The sequence below is a fragment of the Cydia pomonella genome, chromosome 5 (genome assembly GCF_033807575.1).
Source record: "Cydia pomonella isolate Wapato2018A chromosome 5, ilCydPomo1, whole genome shotgun sequence".
NCBI lineage: Eukaryota > Metazoa > Arthropoda > Insecta > Lepidoptera > Tortricidae > Cydia > Cydia pomonella.
Genome location: NC_084707.1, coordinates 8,715,145 through 8,736,965, shown reverse-complemented (window position 1 = coordinate 8,736,965; position 21,821 = coordinate 8,715,145). Strand labels below are relative to the sequence as shown.

Sequence of the window (21,821 nt, the reverse complement as noted above, 5' to 3'; positions counted from 1 at the left end):
TTTGATACGTTTAGTTTGTAGTTATCAAGTAGAAGATGTTAGACTGTCTTGCTACGAACATAATGGGTATATCATGCCATTGATGACAAAGTAAGCATTCCTAATAGCAAGTATTTTTAGAATGGTTTTTATTAGAATGCAACTAAGTAGTTCTTTGTTCTTTAAAACATTCGTATGCTATTGCCAAAATAAAATACGTATGAGTAATAAACGTAATCGGTAGACAACTTACAGAGTAAATTTAGACGGACGAAGGACTCTACCTTAACCTCTTGGTTTTTAGTTATCCTTTTACATTTTTAGGATGTTTTTTTCTGCGCTATACCGCACAAACGAAGTTTGAACAAACTGTTTTTGATCATATGAAAGGTACAAATACAAAGTAACAATTTAATCACTAAAACTTTTTTCTACTCGACGTAATGGTTGAATTAAGATTCAACTATAACATTCATTTCGATACGCTGTAGTTAACTATTAAAAAAATAACAATAACGTGACGCCGCGTCCATAGAAAAGACATAAACGGGAAACTATTCCATGAGCATATTCATTCAACGCGAGTTTATGTCTTTTGTACTACAGTTTTGTCTACTGAGATACTTACTTGCTTCTCACTGCATCCACCTTGATATTTTTCTGTTTGGCCCTATGGTTGACTGGTAGAAAATGCCATGAGACATTAAGTCCGCTATTTGTACTTTATTTGGTGTGCAATAAAGTTTTAAATAATAATACTTACCAATTTTCATTAATTATTTAGATTTTATAGTAATAAATAAAATATTTTAGATGACGCGTAGAAAAAGTATTGTATACAATAGTGATAAAATCAAGCTTTTCAATCTCGTACCTTACTTAGGCAACTCGGCAAGCTTCGTTGCCTAAACACGGAACTCGACTGAAAAGCTCTCTATTATATCACAATTTTATAAAATACTAATTTAGGTTCCTTGAATATTGGTGACTTTAATGCCTAAATATACAAACACTAGTGTTTATATAGCAATAGACACAATAATCATGACTATATGACAATTATACACAATAGACACCTTCTTCTTCAGACTTTTTAGCATTGATTTAAACTGATATAATGAATCTCAGTATCGAAATGAAAAAGTCTAGACTCCACCGTCTCATACCTACCTGTCTACGTACCGTACAGTGTAGCTGGGCTCAATAAACCTCGTGAACAATTATTTACTGTTCAGTCTCGTAGATAAATAGGTTGTTACTCGTATTTTATGGTTATGAATAATTATAATCTTTAATGTAAATTTTACTTGCTTATCATTTTAGTATAAATATATTTGCTGGTGTTTTAACGTTTAATGTTGGTGATGATAAATCCTTTTTTTAATTAATCAAGCAATTTTTATAGCATTACGCGGGCAGGTGAAACTTGACTTTAAATCAGGAGTAGTATACTTACTGTAGCTAATACTTCTTAGTTTTAATTTTAAATATATTAAATTTAGTAATTTTCCTTTTGTTACGAAAAAAATGCTAATTTAGGGGATATTACGCAAAACTGCGTAGGCGCCTCTAGCACATACTGAGGGCCTACCGCGAAACACGAAAATCGGAGTTTCGTTATCAGCTCCTCAATCACTCTTGCATATTCGAGCGATAAAGAGGCAGATAACGAAATTTCTATTTTCGCTTTTCGCGGTAGGCCTCTGTAAACAAACCGCCTTGTCATATTGAAAACTTCTCAAAAAACTGTTTAAGGCATGGTATGGTTAAGTTACTCTATGGTTCAAAATATGTGCTAGGGCTGCTCTCTAGCGGCAGAACATTGCACTAATACTCCCTATCGTTAAACGAGGGAATATTTTGAACAGACATTAGCACTTCCCTGAGAAATATCAATGCAGTTATGGTTATTCTTACATAACGCGTTTGGTAAGATATTTAACACTTTGTAGTTATACGTTGAGCTCTTGCCACTTCATTATAGAATATACAGGATATATTGACAATACGTGATGACGTATCCCGTAAACGTAACGCAAACATAGTAAGTACAAATTGGATATGTACCTAAAAATGTGTTGGAAATCGTCAACTGAGAGATACACGTTAGACACCATAATTAGCTGAAGATTTAAAAAAAAAACTATATATTATGTACAATACTTGTAGTGTAGGTATTAAATGCTAACCATCCGATGCCAAATAAAGCAACTAATAAAGCCAATGACGGCAATGACGTACTTTTAGTTTTCACTTGCGTAAAGAGTTACAAAAGCACATATTTGTTTGATATTTAAGTAAATTGACACAATAAAATTTGAGTAGGTATTTGGTTAATATAACTTATGTGACATTGAAGTAAGGTTTGGGGATATATCTTTGTAAGACATATTTAAAGTATTAAATAAATATTGAGTTAACTAGATAATGTTACACGCAGCGGTTATATAAAGATATTTTTTAAGAGCACATGAGAAGTTCTGTATTTTTTGACCTATGTACTAAAGTATTTAGTTTAAATACATTTTTCAAATACCTATACTTCTTAATCAACCGTCGCCGTTCGCTAAAAAATCATCTAACAATATGTTTAAATAGGTACCCCAAACTGAGGGCACCATCTTCATTTTACGTAAGCATACCAGAGTAGTCTTAAACCATGTCTGTACCAAAATTGCGACGGAAAATTACTGCGCGAGCGTGCAAAAAGCTAGCCAGCTTAGGTGGGTATGGTCAGGTGACTATAATGATCAAGACTAAAATACTGTGTATTATGAGTCTTATTCCCTGAACATAAGTTCCAAAACGGTTGCATATTTTTTGAACAGGTTAGAGAGGTCGTTCGCATTATTTGCAACACGCGGACTTTGCCCGGTATGGTGTCGATTGATTGGTATCGTCAACATCGATTGTCCGCTATTGCTCGTTATTGATCGCAAACCAAGATATCGTGGCATTTAGATTCCCACGTAACTGACAACAATGGGGTTGGCAACTGCAAGGTTTTTATGATAGTGCCAGCGAAGGTTACCTGTCTCTAGTTTTGTTCTATGAGACTTAGCTTGAAGGGCACATCCAGGCCATAAAATGAAAACAAAAGCAAAAAATTTAACAACTCGATTAAAGAAGGTATGACTTCTAGCATGTTTATTAAGCAGCTAGGCGTGAGGCTGAAGAGGTAACAGACAGACATACACACTTTCCAATTAACAATAATTATAGTATGGGTTAGTATGGATTATATTGAACGATTAACGGACTGCTACGGAGATGATCTGATAAAAATTCGTAATAAATTTCGGTTTTATTTCATTTAGCGAATAAGGTAGGCTTACAGCGGTGGCAGCATGGTTCCATTTTTATCACTTGTCACTATGCACGTCACTTTGGCGTTTACATACTTGTTAAAACGTGACAGGCATAGTGACAAATGATAAAGAGCCAACTATTTTAGCCCTACGGGAGTCTATAATATAGTACAGTATTTAACATAAAATATCTGTTTGTCGACATAAAGCTACCGTTGTCCCTTGTTATAGTAAAATGAAAATTAAACACTCAATGCAATCAGTTCTTCATTCCTACTTGTGCTAATTTCAAAATGTCAACTGTATCTGGTTTACATTTTATGCCTAAGTAGAATTTATTGGATCAATCTAGTTTGGACCTAGTTTCAACTGAACAAAACGTTGATTAATTATCAATATAAAAGGTAATCACGGTTTATATCCCGGTCCATTTAAGACTAGTAAAACTAACCGTGAATCATTCAATACTGATATGTATGCCTCTATAGAGCATTATGCATATTTTTGTCTGGGGCTTAATTAAAATTACGTGCGTATCAGAAAAATTGTCGGCCAAGGCCGTAGTCTGCAGACGGACTTTGAACGAACTACGCTAGTTGACATCGTAATAAAATCCGTCAACAATGTTCAATTAAGGTTGATCAATAGTAGGAAGTAATTAACTGATGAAAATGTTTCCATAGACTAAAGTTAGAAAGATCATTTCGGTCATCGCATCGTCCAGGTTGTGTAGCTAGATAAAATTGTAATTTGGTTCGTAAACGGCTAAATTAATTTTACATTAAACAGTGTAAAATTAATATAGATTGATTTTGTTCAGGTTAATGAACACAATATCAATAAAATATATTATTTCTTTTACCGCTAGCTCTCTGATATTCTGATGTTACAAAAAAACTGTATGTGATCAAAAAATCTGCTTATCAAATTCATTGACATAAGCATAACTACTCGTATTAGTATTAACTTTGACATTGATGAATTAACCTAGATGTGCTGTGAATATGACATATAATACAGAATTTAATTAGTAGCTTCTCACTATATTGTAAGTGTTAAATTAGATATGCATGAATTTATAAGTACTATAGTATATAAGTAGGTAATTAGGTACCTCGTAAGTATTAACTACTACATTCAACTAACATCTTCTGTAATGCACATGACTTTTAATGTTAAATAAATGAAATAAATGTTGCTTTAGGTACCTTTATTCTCTTGGCCTAAACCGTGAAAAAAAAAAACAAAAATACAATCACTGAATCTCTCATTGATTATGTATTTTATTTCAGGTATTGTTCCTGCCTATGGTCGTGTATGTTCCTGCATTAGCATTTAATCAATGTAAGTATTATTGTAATTACTGTTATTTATTGACCTTTAAACTTATAAAGACTTTGTATTGAAAATTGGGTTAAAGAAATACGTAAACCTATAAATACACTATCGTATTATGTCCGTCATTCACCTGTATATTTTGTTTGTGTTTATTAATTCAATGTTATTTATGTACATTGTAGATTCTAATTTTCAGACTGAGTCCACAATATTTCAATGGCTTAAAATAAAATGTTACTACTATTATTAGGGCAGTCTGTTAGAATTATTGTGTTTCATTAAGCACTAATACTTGTAGTAGCCTTATTAAATCCAAGTCTATCTACTTATTTAATTTTATGAATATGTAGTTCTCTTATCACCAAGGTGCTCTTATTGTAGATTACGATTACAAATCTAGCTTAAATTAGATTTATTAGAAGTAATCTAAGGGTGCTCTTACGCAAACTGTAACTAAGCGATATTTAGTGCTTGTTTATTTTGGCGTTTGAATTGAAAACTTGAAAGCGCACAAAAAGCAGCTGAAGAAAATCATCTGTGTTCATCGGGATATGTTACATACAAAACCTCACTACACAAAGTGTACTATCAGAAAGAGCTTTTCTACAAAAGGAAACGTATGAGGCAATAGATGTAGATAAGTTTTAGTTCTATTTTATTGGCAAGCTTTGTTTTATGCTTCCCTTGCAGTGACGGGGTTCAACGTGTTTTACGTGGGCGGCATCATGGTGGCCATTTGTGGTATTTATACAGCATTAGTGAGTATTATATTGTCTGGCTTGCATTATTATCTTTATGTAGTTATTGGAAAATATGTACCTACTTGTTCTGTAATGCTTTATGGTTGCATTTGGATGGCGACTGCAATGGCATTGCTGTAACAACGATATCCTGACAGCAATGCTGCAACGACAGCATCGTATTATAAAGTATAAGGAAATCAACAGTTGCTGTGCCAACTCTTAGAGTTGGAAATTTTCTAGTAAAAAGCAACCTTGACGTTCTGAATTTAGAGTTATTTTTATATTTCTTGCGGACTGATATCAAGTCCGTGGGACTCAAGAGTTTAAAGACTTTAATGTAATGTATTTTTCACAGGGCGGGTTAAGAGCAGTGGTCTGGACGGACTCGGTGCAGACCGGCGTGATGTTTATCGGCGTCATTCTGGTGGCTGCGGCGGGCACCGTCGCCGTCGGTGGCTTCTTCTCCGTGCTGGACGTGGCGACACAGTCCGGCAGGGTGCAACTTTCCAAGTAAGCAAATATTTACAAGGTAGTTTGACTCAGAAACTGATTGAGACTAGTCCTGTTTAGGGTATATCAAAAGGAACAAATCGGAACCCTTATAGGGTAACTTTGTTGTCCGTCTGTGTGTCCGTCCGTCTGTCTGTCTGTCTGTCAAGACCCCTATCCTAGCTTGTCGACGCCTGTAACTCCCTTTGGTGCAATGTACAGTCACGTGCAATAATATGTTGTGTAACATATTATTGCAGATGACTGTATAGTATACTCTTTATTTGTAGTAAGGTCAATACGGATAAGTGTGGCATACGGATAAGTGTGTCTGGCCTTCACATTGGGCCTGTTTACACATTGATTAGTGTTGATTGCGAGTTCATAGTTCATTACATTTACCACCAAACACAAGTAGCAAATGTATGAACTCGCAATAAACACTTGCCAGTGTGTTAACAGGCCCAATGTGAAGGCCAGCCACACTTACCCGTATTGACCTTAGGTAGTTTTTATACGAATTTTATACTTAATATGTAAACATACCATTACACTAGAAGTCTACTTTTATTGCTGTATATAAAGTGCGAAGGTTTGTGAAATGAGTAGCGTAATATCAAGGTATAATTTCGTCTGGTCTGTGTTTGTAGTAGTAAATAGATAAACAATTTAAACATTTTTATAGCTAAGTAGCTAATAAATAAATCATGAAAACGGTATCTACTATATTTTATTTACTATGTAAACAAAAGGTAATTAAAATAATTATTATTATCAGAAATTTTGATGTTTACTAAAGCATGATGTAATCAGCAGGTGTATTTTTATTACGGATGGCTTTATTCACGTCTGAGTCACGTGTGAGTGTCTCTTTTTAATATTACTTTATTGAAAGAGACAGATGCTATAATTGTCTCGCTACCAGGACAAATGTGAATAACTTTGACCATCAATATCCGTATAGCTGAGTAAAAGCTGGGAGGCCGTGTCGGCATTGACGCCATACTTAAATAAATACCGATATAACAATCCCTGGAATAAATGTAATGCTATGCTTCAACAATGTTTTCACCCTATCAACTCAAACAAGCATAAGGGCTTGTGCAGAAATCACTTGAGGTATTTTTCGGCTTATTTTTGACGGCTAAAATCCCTTCGGCCGCGTACGCAACCAGAGCTTCGTAACCAGATGCGATCGAAAACTATTTCTGCCTTGTACGAAACCGGTTGCGATCAAAAACTAATTTCGTCTTACCCGTAACCAGTTACGATCGAACACTTCTCGTTCTTATACGAAACCAATGTCTGGGCCATCTAGCTATAGGTTTCTTTTTCAAATATTTTGTCATGATACTCATGATAATTTCTTATCCTGAATGTCAGTGCTCCATGTCTCTTAAGCCAGTGTCTTTTAAGGAACAATGTTACATTGTATTTGCCAACAAAGTATTTGAATATTATCAACTGGTACATTTTTGTGTTCTGATTTTTGACTGATGATATAACGTGTACAGTACTTATACTGTATAACAAGGTGTATAAATATAATCTTAGCTGACTTTATCAACGGTCGAAAGGTTTCGTACAACAAAGAAAAGTTTTCGATCGTAACTGATAACTAGTAAGACGGAATTAGTTTTTGATCGCAACCGGTTTCGTACAAAGCAGAAATAGTTTTCGATCGCATCTGGTTACGAAGCTCTGGTTGCGTACGCGGCCGAAGGGGCTAAAATTTGGTTTTAAATAGATTTGTTAGACAGTTTCCATTCTGATATTTAGCTCCCCATTCCATAAATAACCATACTTTTACCTAAATTGTTAATTGAAAGTACCCTTGAAGTACTTTGTAAGTTTTTTTACTAATACTTATTTAGTCATGTTTTTTAATAGAAATTTATTTTACTTTCCTCATAATCAAAATGAAAAATAGAGTGTTAACTTGGCTGAAAGGCACCATATCAGTCTCAGACTATTGTAAATTATAAATCATCGACTGAATAATCAACTTTGCTCTCTTGTTTTTGCACAAAAAGTTAACTTTCGTATATATTTAAAGCTCGTTGGAATGTTTCTAAAATTGCGAAATTATCCATTTCCAACATGAAAGTTTCCTTTATATTCTGTGAAATTTCCAATTTTTTGAAAACTTTCTGCAATCTACAAAATTATAGTTAAAATATTGTATCCCACATCGACGTCACTGAAACACGATGCAAAATTCTATCCGATTATATTATAAATCGCCTTTCTATTGCAAAATGATAGTGGTTGTAGCTCGGTTCTCCATACAAACGTAATTACGCTCTCATTTTAAAACGACTGGCTAGATTGCTATGAAACTTTGTACCTACAATGGGGTAAGGTATTTCTATGCTTGTAATTAGTTTATGTAGCTTCAGATGCCAAAGTTAAAAAATACAGCGAATTTTAAGTTTTTCGTACATGAGTTTACTCTTTTTCGTTAGTTTTATAATCTGGAGCTATATAAACTAATTACAGGCATATAGTTCGTGTCATCCACGATGATGTGCAGATGTCAAATCTAACCTTTAATACCATGAAAATACGAGTGAATGCACGCGTTGTAAATAAGAAGGTCACATTTTCATTAATTGCTAGGAGAATGTAAATCATCAGTACCTATTTTTTAATAATTATTTATTGTGTTTTGGGACTAAGTATACTAAATTGTATTTTTATTAATAGTTGGAGCTTTTCTCCGTACGAACGTCAGACGGGGTGGGGTGCCGTCTTCGGTGGCATGATCTACTGGACATGCTTCAACTCCGTCAATCAGACCATGGTGCAGCGGTACATTGCGCTGCCGTCCAAGCGACAGGCCATCTAGTGAGTTTTTATTTAAAAAAACTTAAAATGACTGTAAGAAAACAAATTTGGTGTCACTTATATCCTAGTAAACGTACTTACTGTAAATGTGATCCAAATAGATGTAATATCACAATCGGCAATAATTGTTTATCTGCATTAGCATATTATGACTAATTGGAAACAAGTGACGACGCGTTTTTGAATGGAGTAATGCACAAGTCACGTTTAATTCTCCTTGACTACCTATTGTGCTTGCTTATTATCTTTGTATTGTGTCTTGTCGGTCGACATTAGAACCTACGTCAATAAATCATTAATTAACTGACACGACAGATTTGAATTGCGGGTTGCAATTATTGTATTGCAATTTTGGTACTTACCCAAATTGTTGGTAATTTGACAATACCTATTTAAAAATATGATTCGTAAGTACATAGCCACGTAAGCCACGTAAACAAAATAACTCGAAGTCATTAAAAGTAAAAAAAAAAAAAAATTAATGCGATAAATCTTAAGTGTTCCTAAAAACGTACGCCAACGTATATCAACCTATTCAATTCAGTATAATAATCCCAAGAGAAGCATGATAATGAACCTTACACTTGATACCTATATGTCCACAGTGCTCTAGCCATGTTCTGCTTCGGGGCTGTCCTGGCCATCTCACTCTGCGTGTGGTGCGGGCTGGCGGCGTGGGCCGCGTGGGTGCAGGGCGGCTGCAACCCCGGCGGCGTGCCGCTGGTTGACGACCGCCTGCTGCCTGCTTTCGTCACCTACATTAGCAAGTTGCAACACCTGCCGGGGCTTGCTGGGGTGTTCTTGGCGGGAGTTTTCGGTGCTGGTTTGAGGTAAATATTGTTGCCTTGGACTTAGTTTCTCCAAGTTAAGTTGCCATTTTCTGGTCTGTATCAAGCTGGATGGTACCAGCTCCTATTTTGCTCTCTTATCCTCAAATCTTATGTAGACAACATACCATCACTATTCCAATTTATTGTATATAGGGTGATTTTTCAAACTGCTTGGACACTGAAAGCAAGGGGGCTAAATAGCACCGAGCATGTAAGTTTTTTTTTTAATACTACGTCGGTGGCAAACAAGCATACGGCCCGCCCGCCTATGTACGCCTGCAACTCCAGAGGAGTTACATGCGCGTTGCCCTCCCCCCCCCCCCCTCCCTCACCGGCAGGACCACAACACTATGAGTAGGGTCTAGTGTTATTTGGCCGCGGTTTTCTGTAAGGTGGAGGTACTTCCCCAGTTGGGCTCCGCTCTAGATCTGGAATGACATCCGCTGTGCTGTGCCCTACCACACAAAGCGAGATGACATTCACAATAATAATTATAATTCCCTCATTACCACAAAAAAATAGCCGAGCGTTTCCACTTTTAAGTTTTTTTTAAATTTTGCCTTAGCTCGCTGTCCGCGGTGCTAAACGCCTGCGCACTGGTGGCAGTAGAAGACATAATGCGCGGCTGGTTGCGCTGGCACTTGAAGCCCTTACACGAAGGCATCATCGCGCGGGTGGTGACCGTGGTGCTCGCCATCATATCCCTCATCATGCTGATGGTCATTGAGAGGCTGGGCGGAGTGCTGGGTTAGTTAATATTGTGATATACGATTAGTGAACGACATTGCGCGGCTGGCTGCGCTGGCACTTGAAACTCTTGTATGAAGCTATTTGAGAATATAAAATAGTAAATATATGTGGAGTAGGTAATGGGTAGGGAAGATAGAGAAGTTTTACGATTTCTACGCGGACAAAGTAATATCTATACATACAATTTTGTCACATCTTTAAAGAATCTCAAGGGTCCTAACACACAAAAACTCGTGTAAACATCGTCTTGTTTGTTCAGTCAAATAATTAATATTAGTACTCACTCGTTAACGTCAAGATTGTTAAATGTCAAAAGTTTGATATATATTTTTATAATGCAGACGGCAGATTTTAAGATAAGATACACAATAGGATGAAGATGAACTTCATACCCTGATAAAAGGTACTTTATAGAATTAAAATATAAAAGACAAAGTATAGTCCGAGTAGTCCGATACCAGATTTTTTTGTCAAATATGTGTCAAAATAATCAAATGTTATTGCATTCGCATGGTGATAAACAGTCAACTTACAGGACGCACTTATGTGGCAGAATGAGATAGAAGTAAAGTATAGTATGCCTGTTTGCTGATGCAGCATAATGTGACGGAATAGCGAGCTGCAACATAGCATGGACAAATTATGAATTCAATCATTCATAAAGTGGCCAATTTTGTGTCTGGCTGTTCATAATTTTGTCTACCCTCCTCCTTCTCCTTAGTGGTGGCCTCAGTTAATTTTTAATCTTTCTTGGCGGACAGTATCCACGAAAAATAAATGTGATAAGATAAAACCGTAGAACAGTCTTTACAAAAAGAGATATATTTCTTAATATAAAAAAAAAATCTGGATAATACATTTAAACGCGAACTGCAGAAATACCTATGTTTCTACCTATATTGTTAAACTGTTTCACTCGGCATATTACTTTTAACATGTTGTTCTATCTCCTACTATTGATGCTGGATTACCATACAGCCAACCCTCGTTTAGTAAAGCAACTACAACATAACGATTCGATACTACGATACGATGCTAGAATAAAATTCAACATTAAATCTGATCAGGTGTCGCAACCGCGCTATCAGCAATCGCTGCCAGCGCCACCTGTGGCATCTTCACGCTCGGCATGGCGTTCCCCTGGGTGGGACCCCGGGGCGCCATCGCGGGCGCCATTGCGGGCGCTATCGTGGCCGGCACCACGTCCATGGGCATCCAGGCCGCCTCGGCGCAAGGCTTGAGGGCGCCGCCTCTCAACTTCACCATGGAGTGTATTAGGAATTCGTCATACGTGCCACCTGCTGATATTTTGGTAAGTTTCGACGCATGACGTTTTCTGCTAGGTACATATTTATGGCAAAAGAACCTGTTCGCCAGAAGTTTTACCAGTTTAGGTACATTACTTGTTTATGTTTTAACTAATAAAGTATATCAACAGGACCCAGAAACAATATTCCCATTATTCCGCATCTCCTACCACTGGATCGCGCCGCTCGGCCTTTTCACAACCCTGATCGTCGGATCCGTGATGGGCTACCTGCTGGACAGCAAGTCGTCCATCGTGATGGATAAGGAGCTGTTCACACCGGCGATATGGCGCTGCCTTCCAGCCGAGGCCCACGAGAGAGCCGGCGAGGTGCGGAGAGCCGCCATGTTGGATAAAGACGTGGAGCCGGCGCCGAACGCACCGCTTATATTGACTCCCATAGGAGCTAAGGTATTATTATTATTTCAAATATATTTATGTAATTTGTCACTTTTGGCCGTAGCTGTCTACTCCTAAAGGCCAATTAAAACTTACATTCTAAAATTAAAACGATATCTAAATGATGTCATTCGCCCGTGCCTCTCGCTCGCGCCAATACATGTACTGAAAAATACGAAAAAATGCATGCGTGAAATATAACCAAACGATATCATTTCAATGTCAGTATATAAGTTTAAATTGGCCACTCAGATTATAATAAGTAGAGAACTGAAAAATAAATACGTATTTCCAAATTAACGGTTACAAAAGTGCCTGCCTAAATAATTGCCGCAAATTTATATACCTAAGCAAGAACTAACTCTTATTATTTTTATAGGTTGAGATGAACGGGGAGGCCAGCAGATCGGGCAGATGACTGTTTTGAAACAACTTGCAAGGTCTTAATTACTTTCAAAACTTATGACCATAATATACTCTCCATATCTACTGAATGTGGCAGAAACTATGAGAAATCAATTGGTAGTTTGTGATTGTGACGGACATATTACCAAGAAAAGAGTGATTACTATCTTTCTATGGTGTTAACAGTTAGGTAAAACTCAGGATCTTATAGGTGTTAGTGGTATTAGTAGTGGTGCAGGATTGTAGAATGTGCTGTACTGTTTTCATCACCGCCAGTGTTTTGTTAAGAGGCCTACCGTGAACATCGAAGTACAATAGAAAGTGACATAGATTTTACTTGGATTTGATTTTTTTGCGGTATCCGCCCAGGGACTTCCTTATTGTTGAATTTTATTTCATCCCGGACGTATAACCTCGTGCCGCCCACCATACAAAATCTCGCACTGTACATTGGGCGGCATGAGAATAAAAATTGTTGTATTATCCTTTACTGACAATTCCAGTGCAAAATGAAAATGAACATTTCTTTAATTTATTTATTTACCTACTTTAATAGGATAAATGAGCTGAAAAAGTTATATTTATATTCTATGAAATTTTATTTTACAAATGTAGTAAAATTTATTTGGATATCATCCCAGACATATTCTGAATTTTAATGTAGGTGTGTGCCTATACAGGATGTACAAAAATAGTGGTAATTCGTTCGATATCGTGTTGTGACTAGGAAAAAAAAATGTTTTATTTTGACGTGACAAAAAAATCTAGGTGTCCAAGTCCGTCAACCCTCCATACAAAGAGCAAAAATGTTTCGCGTCAAAAAATTGTTTCTTTTACTTTTTCCTTATCAGAAAACGATCCCGTATGTGCCCTTAACCCTTTTCCAGGCATAGGACGATTTATCGACCGCATACGCGACATTAGAATTTTAACTTTATCATTCCGATTTAAGGTTCAAATTAGATTACACTTTCAGGAAATGTTACTTGTCTTCAAATGAATCATCAAAGCTGGATAATTGGAATATATTTGGATTTTTTGGGAAAACCTTGTAGATTGGTGCGGCCTGGAAAAGGGTTAAACGGATCCATCCCCTATTTTTGTTACATCCTGTAGAGTCGGATAACTTTGCATGCCATCTGCAATGACAAAGTGTGGCAACGTCATCATAAATGTCAAATTTCTATGAAATTATGACGTTTATAATGAAACTACTCTACTTTGTTCTGTTCAAGTCGGTCAATGTTATCTGAGACGTATTCTAGATATAAACGAAAGTGGTCTGAGAATTTGGCAGTGAAAGATAACTTTTTTTATTAAGGCCGCGGACTGGACGCATGCGATGAGTTGAGCGGGGCTGTTGTCCAAAATAGCCGCGCGCCGCGTACGTCCACTCCGCGGCCAATAACATGAACCTAGGCGCCGTCATACAACCGAAGTTTCGCTCTAATTCAAAAATAATTCTGAAATGTCACAACGACTGGTCATGAAAGAACAGTTTTATGAGAGTATGAAAGGAGTTAAATACATAAAAAACGCTCTATTTTCTATTTTTATCAACAAAACTAGTACCAGACATAATCTATGTTATGTAAATGTTCATGTCAAGTTTCATGTAATTTGAGCATGTAGTTTTAAAAAGAGAGCCTAACTTCGATTTTATGCGGGCAGTTTTTTTGGCGACGGCTTTATACGACGCTTCAGAGGCTGTCAATACCTAAAGCGCGCACACTGTCTATTTGTATCGGAGTAAATGAGATGGCACTGTCGCATGTTACTGGGCCTGGGCAAGGGAATAATAAGAAAAACATTTAAATAAAAAAAAGTGGATTATTAGTGTAATATTTAACTCGACCAAGGTTTAGATATAAATGTTTTGAAATTGTGATTTTAATTGCAGACCCATAAGTCAAAACAATAAAGACATAAAACCGTTTAATTGTGATTTTAAGACCAATCTTTGCAATTATTTTCTATCGAGCCGATTTCGTTCAATCGTGTATCGAGTACGACCACGGTCTTTGAAATATAATTAATATAAACATATATTTTTCTTACTTGACTAAAAAAAATAGTCTTTCTTAAAAAACTGTTTAAGTAACATCAATTTCAAGGACATTGGGTGTTGACAGCCTCTTAACCCGCGGCAAAGGGTTAAATTATGTTTTTCAGGCGGTCACTTTTGCTTGTGTAAGACCTCAAGCACAGTTGTTATTTTAGACAAAGTTATTGTATTGAATTGTGTGCATTGCAAATGTACTTATTACTCACTAAAGACCTTATTTTATGTCATATACCTAGGAATACTAAATTGCTTAAAGTACCTAGTGCTAAGTATTGTGCATCACTTTAGAAGTTAAGTATGCGTCTACATTACTTTGTACTACTTTACGCGACTTCCAGACCAATTCGAATATACACTGATATTGGAATGACATTTAACTGATTCAGTTGTCGTGCATTTCGTTCGTACTTGTCTGTTCATGTACGTATTGGAGCGAGCGAGACGCACGATATCAGAATAACATGTTATATTCAATTTCAAATATCATTCTGATCTCAGTGTATGTTCAAATTGGCCTGTTAGTCTCTGGCCTATACTTTAGTTAGAGATGTAACATAGGTACTAATTCTTGTATTAATACACGTAATGAACGGGGCCAATGTAAATATAAGTTATTGAATGATTTTATTGTGTAATGGTCTGCATTGGGTCTGAAGTTATAAAAATTTGAATGAAATAAAGTGATAATATTTTATAGTTCCTAGTGTTATAATTTATACAAAAAATAATCACTAAAATATTAGGTAAGTAGGTAAATAATTGAATACTTTTCAACATAGAACATTAGAATGGATGTTTTCAGCCATTATGATAGTCGAGCGGCGTTCAGATTAGGTATAACATCTTTAATATCACATAAAGGGATTTTTGATTAATACATGTTATGAATATCTGACTCTGAGCATAGCTTATACTTAATCTGTCATGACTTTAATAAAACCATTTTATTCGAGTGATGGGGCCACCTTGTCTGACTTCTCCGTTGATTTACCTTTTTCTATTAATTTAATTTAATTAATAAACACGATTAAACAAAGACCTAATTAAATTACTGACTTTGTATACCAATAATATAGACAAAAGCGTCCCGTTTTTACTAATTTGGACACTATAAATAATAATATTTTATTTAAGGTGTTATGTTAAGCTTTCTCATTTTCTTTATATTACTTTACTGGTGCATCTAAAATTACGTTATTTAAGATTAAGTACCTAACTTTGTGTCTCATTTGATTATCCGGAAATTGTATAGGTAAACAGGACTCACTGAAATAAAACAATTTTCACAAATACTCAGGACCCTTCTGCAAGAAATGATTAATAATAATATACCTATTCAATATTGATATAATTACGTATTTCTTTTTTTTAGATTAATAACAAGAGAAGAAACATCTTAAGTTTTTCTTTATGTTATTAAGTAGTTCTCATTAAGCAGTAAATATTGCAAAAGCATAATCTATTAAACTCCACTGAGATATTTAGTATTTTAGTAAGTATACATTTAATTATTTTTAGGGTTTTAGGTACTTACTTATCACATTCTTCGTAACAGTATTCTTTAGTATTTTTCAAATGGCTGCAACTTAAATTTTGTTAAACATAATGCACAAATCATAAACCTCTTTGTCATTTTACTGTTTATTATTGTTCCCGATTATAATTCGTGTCTTTTCCGATGACGTGCAGTTATGTCAAATCTAATCTTTAATAACATGACAATAGGAGTGAAGGCATGCGTCGTCGTGCATGACACGATCTTTAATGTACTTCACAATGTTTACTTTATTTTACTTACACTTCAGAGGTGTTTCATGTAACACCTCTGAAGTTGCAGGCTTCCATAGGCTACGGTGTCTGATTACCATCAGGAGGGCCGTATGCTTGCCACCGGCGGGGTATATAAAAAACTTAGTACTTGAATTGTATTTATTTAGAAGTTAAAATCAATTGGCATTAAGTTACATTTGGCATGGAGGCACCAAAATAATGTTAAACATCGCTTCCAGAACTGGGTTCTGGGCATTTTGTGCACATTTCCCAGTGCTGATAAATATAAATTTTAAGTTTTTAAAGTTAAAAGTGACGTGTGTATTCGGAACCTAATATAATTCACTCAGCAAGATGACTTTTTATTTACATTACATATTTCAAGGACCAAGTACCTGATTGCGATGTTGAAAGTGTATTTTTGTAACGATGTTTAGAATGTAAAATAACAATATATGTAAAATACCATTATAGATTGAAAAATACATTTATATGTAAAGCTGCTTTTAATTTGTATTCCTGCTTTGTCGCCTTTAAATTAAAACTGAGTAAACGTTGGTTGGTGAAGGCCATAAAACGAAATTGTTTGTTAAGCAGGGCAATTTTGTCAGTGCTAAAGTTTGGAATCGAAAGTTCTGGAAAATTACAGAGATGAAGCAAATTACCTACATAAATAACAAGGTGACGCAAATTCGGCGCCTGATTCAGTTTTTACTGTCTGCAGGTTTTGGTTATAAGGTGAAAGTTTGATATCGAAAACTAAGCAAGTACCTATCGTAATATAGTTTAAATTCATATATTTTTAGTACAGAGTTGTATATTCAGTGATGATTAACAGTGGTATGCACTATGTAGATGTAGAAGCAAAATGTTATTTGCAATTATTCGTTTTTTTTTATCTAAGTACAATTAGTATACGTACTACTTCACTGGAAATTTTGTGAACTTTGAGGAGCGTAGAACTAATACCATACCTTGGTTATTTTCTGATGCATGATATAACCTATAAGTAGAATGTTTAAACATAACTGTGTGTGACGTGGAACTTGGTTGAGTTTCACAAAAACCTAAAAAGCCTAACCTACTAGTTAATGTTAACAAACTATGCATGCTATGCCATGAACCCTTCAACGGTCAAGATTGAATAAAAATACACGATTCAATCTCCTTTTCGCCTCCTTGAAGTCCTGGAAAATTTACATAAGAAAATACAAACAAAAATATCATGTTATGGAGTGCTCTATAAAGATTATAAAGGTTTAAGTAAAAGTCGAACATCAGAATAGGGTGTCCTCCTGATTTACATGCGGCGCCACACACCGCCGCTATTAAAACTCCCGTACAACTCACAACCGGCTTGAGGGATGCAAAGACACACAAATTCATAAAGAAACACGTACATATCACGTAGCAAGTGCATTTACAGATTTAAGGATTTTGATGCGTTGAGTTGATTAAGAATATTAAAATAACTCAATTACACTAAGAAGCTTTAGTAAATCTTAGTTCGAAACAGATTCGTGGACAATGTTAAAACTTAAAAGTGAAAAATACATAGGTACAAATTATAAATACAAATGTTTTATTTCCGAAATAAAATAATAACAGTATTAGGGTTCCGTAGCCAAATGGCAAAAAACGGAACCCTTATAGATTCGTCATGTCCGTCTGTCTGTCCGATTCTGTCACAGCCACTTTTATATTTATGCTGGCCCCCACAATAGGCATAGCCTGTCCTGTGGTAGACATAATACGGTTTACAAGTAGAAACAATACTACAATTGAAAATAATAATAATAAATAATAAACATTTATTTAGAGTAAACAATTGAAAAAGAAACGGTGGTGAATGTAATTTACAGAGGTACAGAGGTAGAAAAGATCGAGAAACAAAAAGTTACAACAAACAAATTCTTTTTACCATTAGTAACAAAAAAAATATTCTTCGTAAAATAAGATTTATAATATAATAACACGAAACGTGACATGTGTGTAAGTGTGTGTGTGTGTGTGTGTGTGTGTGTGTGTGTGTGTGTGTGTGTGTGTGTGTGTGTGTGTGTGTGTGTGTGTGTGTGTGTGTGTGTGTGTGTGAGAGAGAGAGAGAGAGAGAGAGAGAGAGAGAGAGAGAGAGAGAGAGAGAGAGAGAGAGAGAGTATGTGTGCGTGGGCGGACTGTGTGTGTGGTTATTGTGAGTGAGTTATATATGATATCTTGATTAGATTTTCTGTGTTTGCTTATGAGAGCTGCATCATATTCTAAATCCTAAAACGTACAAAATTTGTTCAAATATTTTTAACTTTTTTGTGGGTTCAGAAAATTCGAATAGTTGTGGTTAATGTTGAAAAATTATTTCCTATGGATTTTTCAGCATTCAGAAAAGCACTGTTTGATGTTAATGAGAAACGCGATACTTAATTTTGTTCTCGTTATTACGATAGAATCCAAAGAAATGATTAATAAATCTAAGAGAGCATAAATAGGTTCTGTAGCATTCTCGGCGCGTTTACTTTGCCGCAGTATAACTTTTATTCATCTCACAATAAAATCGCTAATTTCTGGCAAAAAGCTCGTAAAACCGCCGGTGGCGCGAAAGCGTCGGAAGCTCGATCGTAAACTGAATTGGCCTAAGAAGTGTTTAATTGCGAACAGAAGCTGATAGCGGAAATAAAGTGGGTATACCAGGATGCGTAGGCAACGTACCAATCGTAGCGTAGTCATCTCTCTCTATCACTCTTGCATATTAGTGCGACAGAGACATTGGCGTTTCGTTTCCTACGGAGCGTTAACGATTGACATCTTGGTTATGCACCCAGGCGTATACATTCGACAGTTTTACTGCTTTCCTGACTCATTTGCCAACAAGCTACCGAGATTGTTGTGTGGTAAAAGTCTACAAATATTTTAACACCGACGCAATTCGTCAGTTTTGCTGCAGTTTAATGTACTGTATGAGCGGAAATATTTTAGTAGTTTCTCAGTACTCTACTGGTACGTGATTTTTTTCACAAGTTTTGTGTATATTAGTGAGTCCCTGCATGATGACTTGATGAGATTTTTTAACCGCCTAACTTAGTTTGTAGGGGTGTTTCAATTGGTTTTTCTATTACTTCTAAACGGCTCTATCAACTGTTAATCATATGCAAAATATGATGTATTTTGTACCTTGAAGAAACCAGGAGATATTTTTTTGTGACTTACAGCTTAATAATTGGAAATAAATGTGTTTTCTTTTCTTTGGATAGTGGCTATTTATTTAACAGAGCGGGACTATATTAACCGTGTAGATCTTAATGAGAGTCTCGCCATGATGTTTTAATCAAATTCAACGATTTATCTTATTCAGGCTACGATGTAGATACATTTACTTGGTAACGATAAGATAGTTACTTGCTAAAACTTTGAATAAAAGCTGCACTTGGTTAACGTTTCGCCTTTTTATTGGGGGGCAAGTAAAGCGGTCCCAGCGTATAAGGTAGTAAAAATTAAAAATAGCTGCGGATAGCGTCTTTGACATTTCGTACAAGTTATATGGCTCGAAACGAAACTTTAATTTACGATTACTCCTGAAATATTCATTTAAATTGTAGGGTGTAAGGGACCATTGTAAATGAAATGCTTAATATAGCTAACGTATTTAATTTGATAATTATTAACACTGTATCCGTGTAAATAGCTTTGCAAATGCCAAATGTAAGATCATTAAAAGAAGAAATGATAAGTATCCTTAAAAGATAAACATTCAACATCGCGGACTTTTTTGTAGACCTATGAAAGAGAGACAACCCCACCATACATTGTGTTGTTATACTCGTAGCTCAAACGCTTTAGGCAGCGTTTTCGATTAAAGCTCCTAGCCAGTGTGATTTTTTCCGACAACGTCGTTATATTTCAACCAATTTACACAAAACCTTAACAAGTTATGTACCTAAACCTTCCCCAAGAATCACTCTATTGATAGATAAAAGCCGTATGAAAATTTGTTCAGTAGTTTTTAGTTTTGGAGTTGTTTTATAAGATGTAGTGAATTGACGTTTTCCCCTAGATTTGCGGCTGCAAGGTTGCGTGACAGTCGTGCACATAGTGAATAGCTACGTCTAATTAGCGATTAATACAGCGTTGTCGTAATTTTCGGTGTCGATTACGGTGCACCTCAGCCTTACCAGTGCTCGTAAACCCGCCACGGAGCCCTCTCAATTAACGAACCAGGTCTTAAATAAATTCCCCTTCGGATTCTAGAGCCGTATAAATGATAGCGACGGTTTCACTTCCTAATTGACATCTAAGCTCTTGTAAATACAGTGTTTTATTGGTAGTTTTACTTAGGTAAGCAGTTATATAGGTATGTTTTTAGGTTATTACCTACATACAAAGGTACTTTGTATCTCTGGCCCAATTATTGTTTGTTGCCGAATTTTTTGCGGGTTTTGATAACATTTCATTTGGTGGATAGATGATGTTCTCTATTCTGTACAATTCTGTTCAATTGTTGTTTCGACAGTGTCAATCTGTCGCATTGCTAAAGGCGAATTTAAAAAAGTTATGGCATTCCGACGAAACTTAATTTAAAGGATGTGTGCGGTATTGTGGTTTTTGTGTATATGTATGTAATATATATTATAGAATATATATGTATTTAGTTGTTTATATGTCTATATATTTGTTGTAGGTCATACACCATTGCATGTATATTGTAGATTAAAAAAAATACCTTTTCTATTTTAATTTTTTTGCGCCACTTTGTACAGTACCTACAGATGTCTACCGTCTCCAATTTTCCCTCAATTGCTCATAGGTTAACTGGAAGAAATCCTTTAAAGGGATAAGTTCGCCTTTGTACTAATGATGAGTGTTTTATTTCCTGTTTTGTTTTCATTTTTGTACAATAAAGAGTTTTACTACTACTACTATTATAGGTAAACAGAATTTCAAGGTATCTCGTATCACCTTCTCCTGCGTTACGAAAACGGATGGTATTTTCGTATCTCAGCGGAAAAAAACAGTATTTTTTGTGTGGGATAGATCGAGGTTTCGTATTTATTCCACCCTAAATGAGAAGATTTTAAAATCTACCGAATTTTATCCAAATCTAATGGAAAATATAATTCAACAATAAAAAAAACATATGAACTTATAATATGAACCCTGCTTATGCGATAATACGATAATGACATGTTCGTTACCCAATATTGGGTAATACAAGATTTGTGCGAATGTAATAGTAGTTTATGTGACTGCTACATAATTAAAGGCATTAAAATACACGAGTGTGGGTTTAAGAAATATAATTGATATATTCACTAACCCAAATTACAGCCAACGTTGGGCATGGTTGCTCTCTTGGCGGAACTCACAACTCACGCATATGTGGTGGCGTCACCGAAATATTTTTATCGCTCATTTTACACGTACCTTTTGCTATAGTTACTTAAAAAACAACAAAACATATTCATTTTATACTTAAAACTAATTAAAAGATAAACTGTACGTCAAATGGCGGTAAATGGAAACTTTTTTCACGCATGTCACGCATTCGTAGTTTTTTTTTAAATTCAGAGACAAACTAGAGTCGGGGGCCTATTTTCGTATCATTCG

General features: G+C 35.5%; 1 protein-coding gene across 1 annotated transcript in view; it reads left to right on the top strand.

Annotated features, from left to right (window-relative positions):
- The window catches only part of LOC133517643 (sodium-dependent multivitamin transporter-like), a 29,808-nt gene extending 13,075 nt beyond the window's left edge, over positions 1-16,733 (top strand). The window contains exons 5-13 of the mRNA XM_061850995.1: positions 4,580-4,631; positions 5,316-5,383; positions 5,724-5,878; positions 8,564-8,704; positions 9,310-9,534; positions 10,100-10,281; positions 11,352-11,596; positions 11,723-12,001; positions 12,369-16,733. Of these exons, the coding sequence (XP_061706979.1) occupies positions 4,580-4,631; positions 5,316-5,383; positions 5,724-5,878; positions 8,564-8,704; positions 9,310-9,534; positions 10,100-10,281; positions 11,352-11,596; positions 11,723-12,001; positions 12,369-12,407 (1,386 nt within the window). The 3' untranslated portion in view covers positions 12,408-16,733. The remainder of the gene's footprint in view (positions 1-4,579; positions 4,632-5,315; positions 5,384-5,723; positions 5,879-8,563; positions 8,705-9,309; positions 9,535-10,099; positions 10,282-11,351; positions 11,597-11,722; positions 12,002-12,368) is intronic.
- The last annotated feature ends 5,088 nt before the right edge of the window (positions 16,734-21,821 follow it).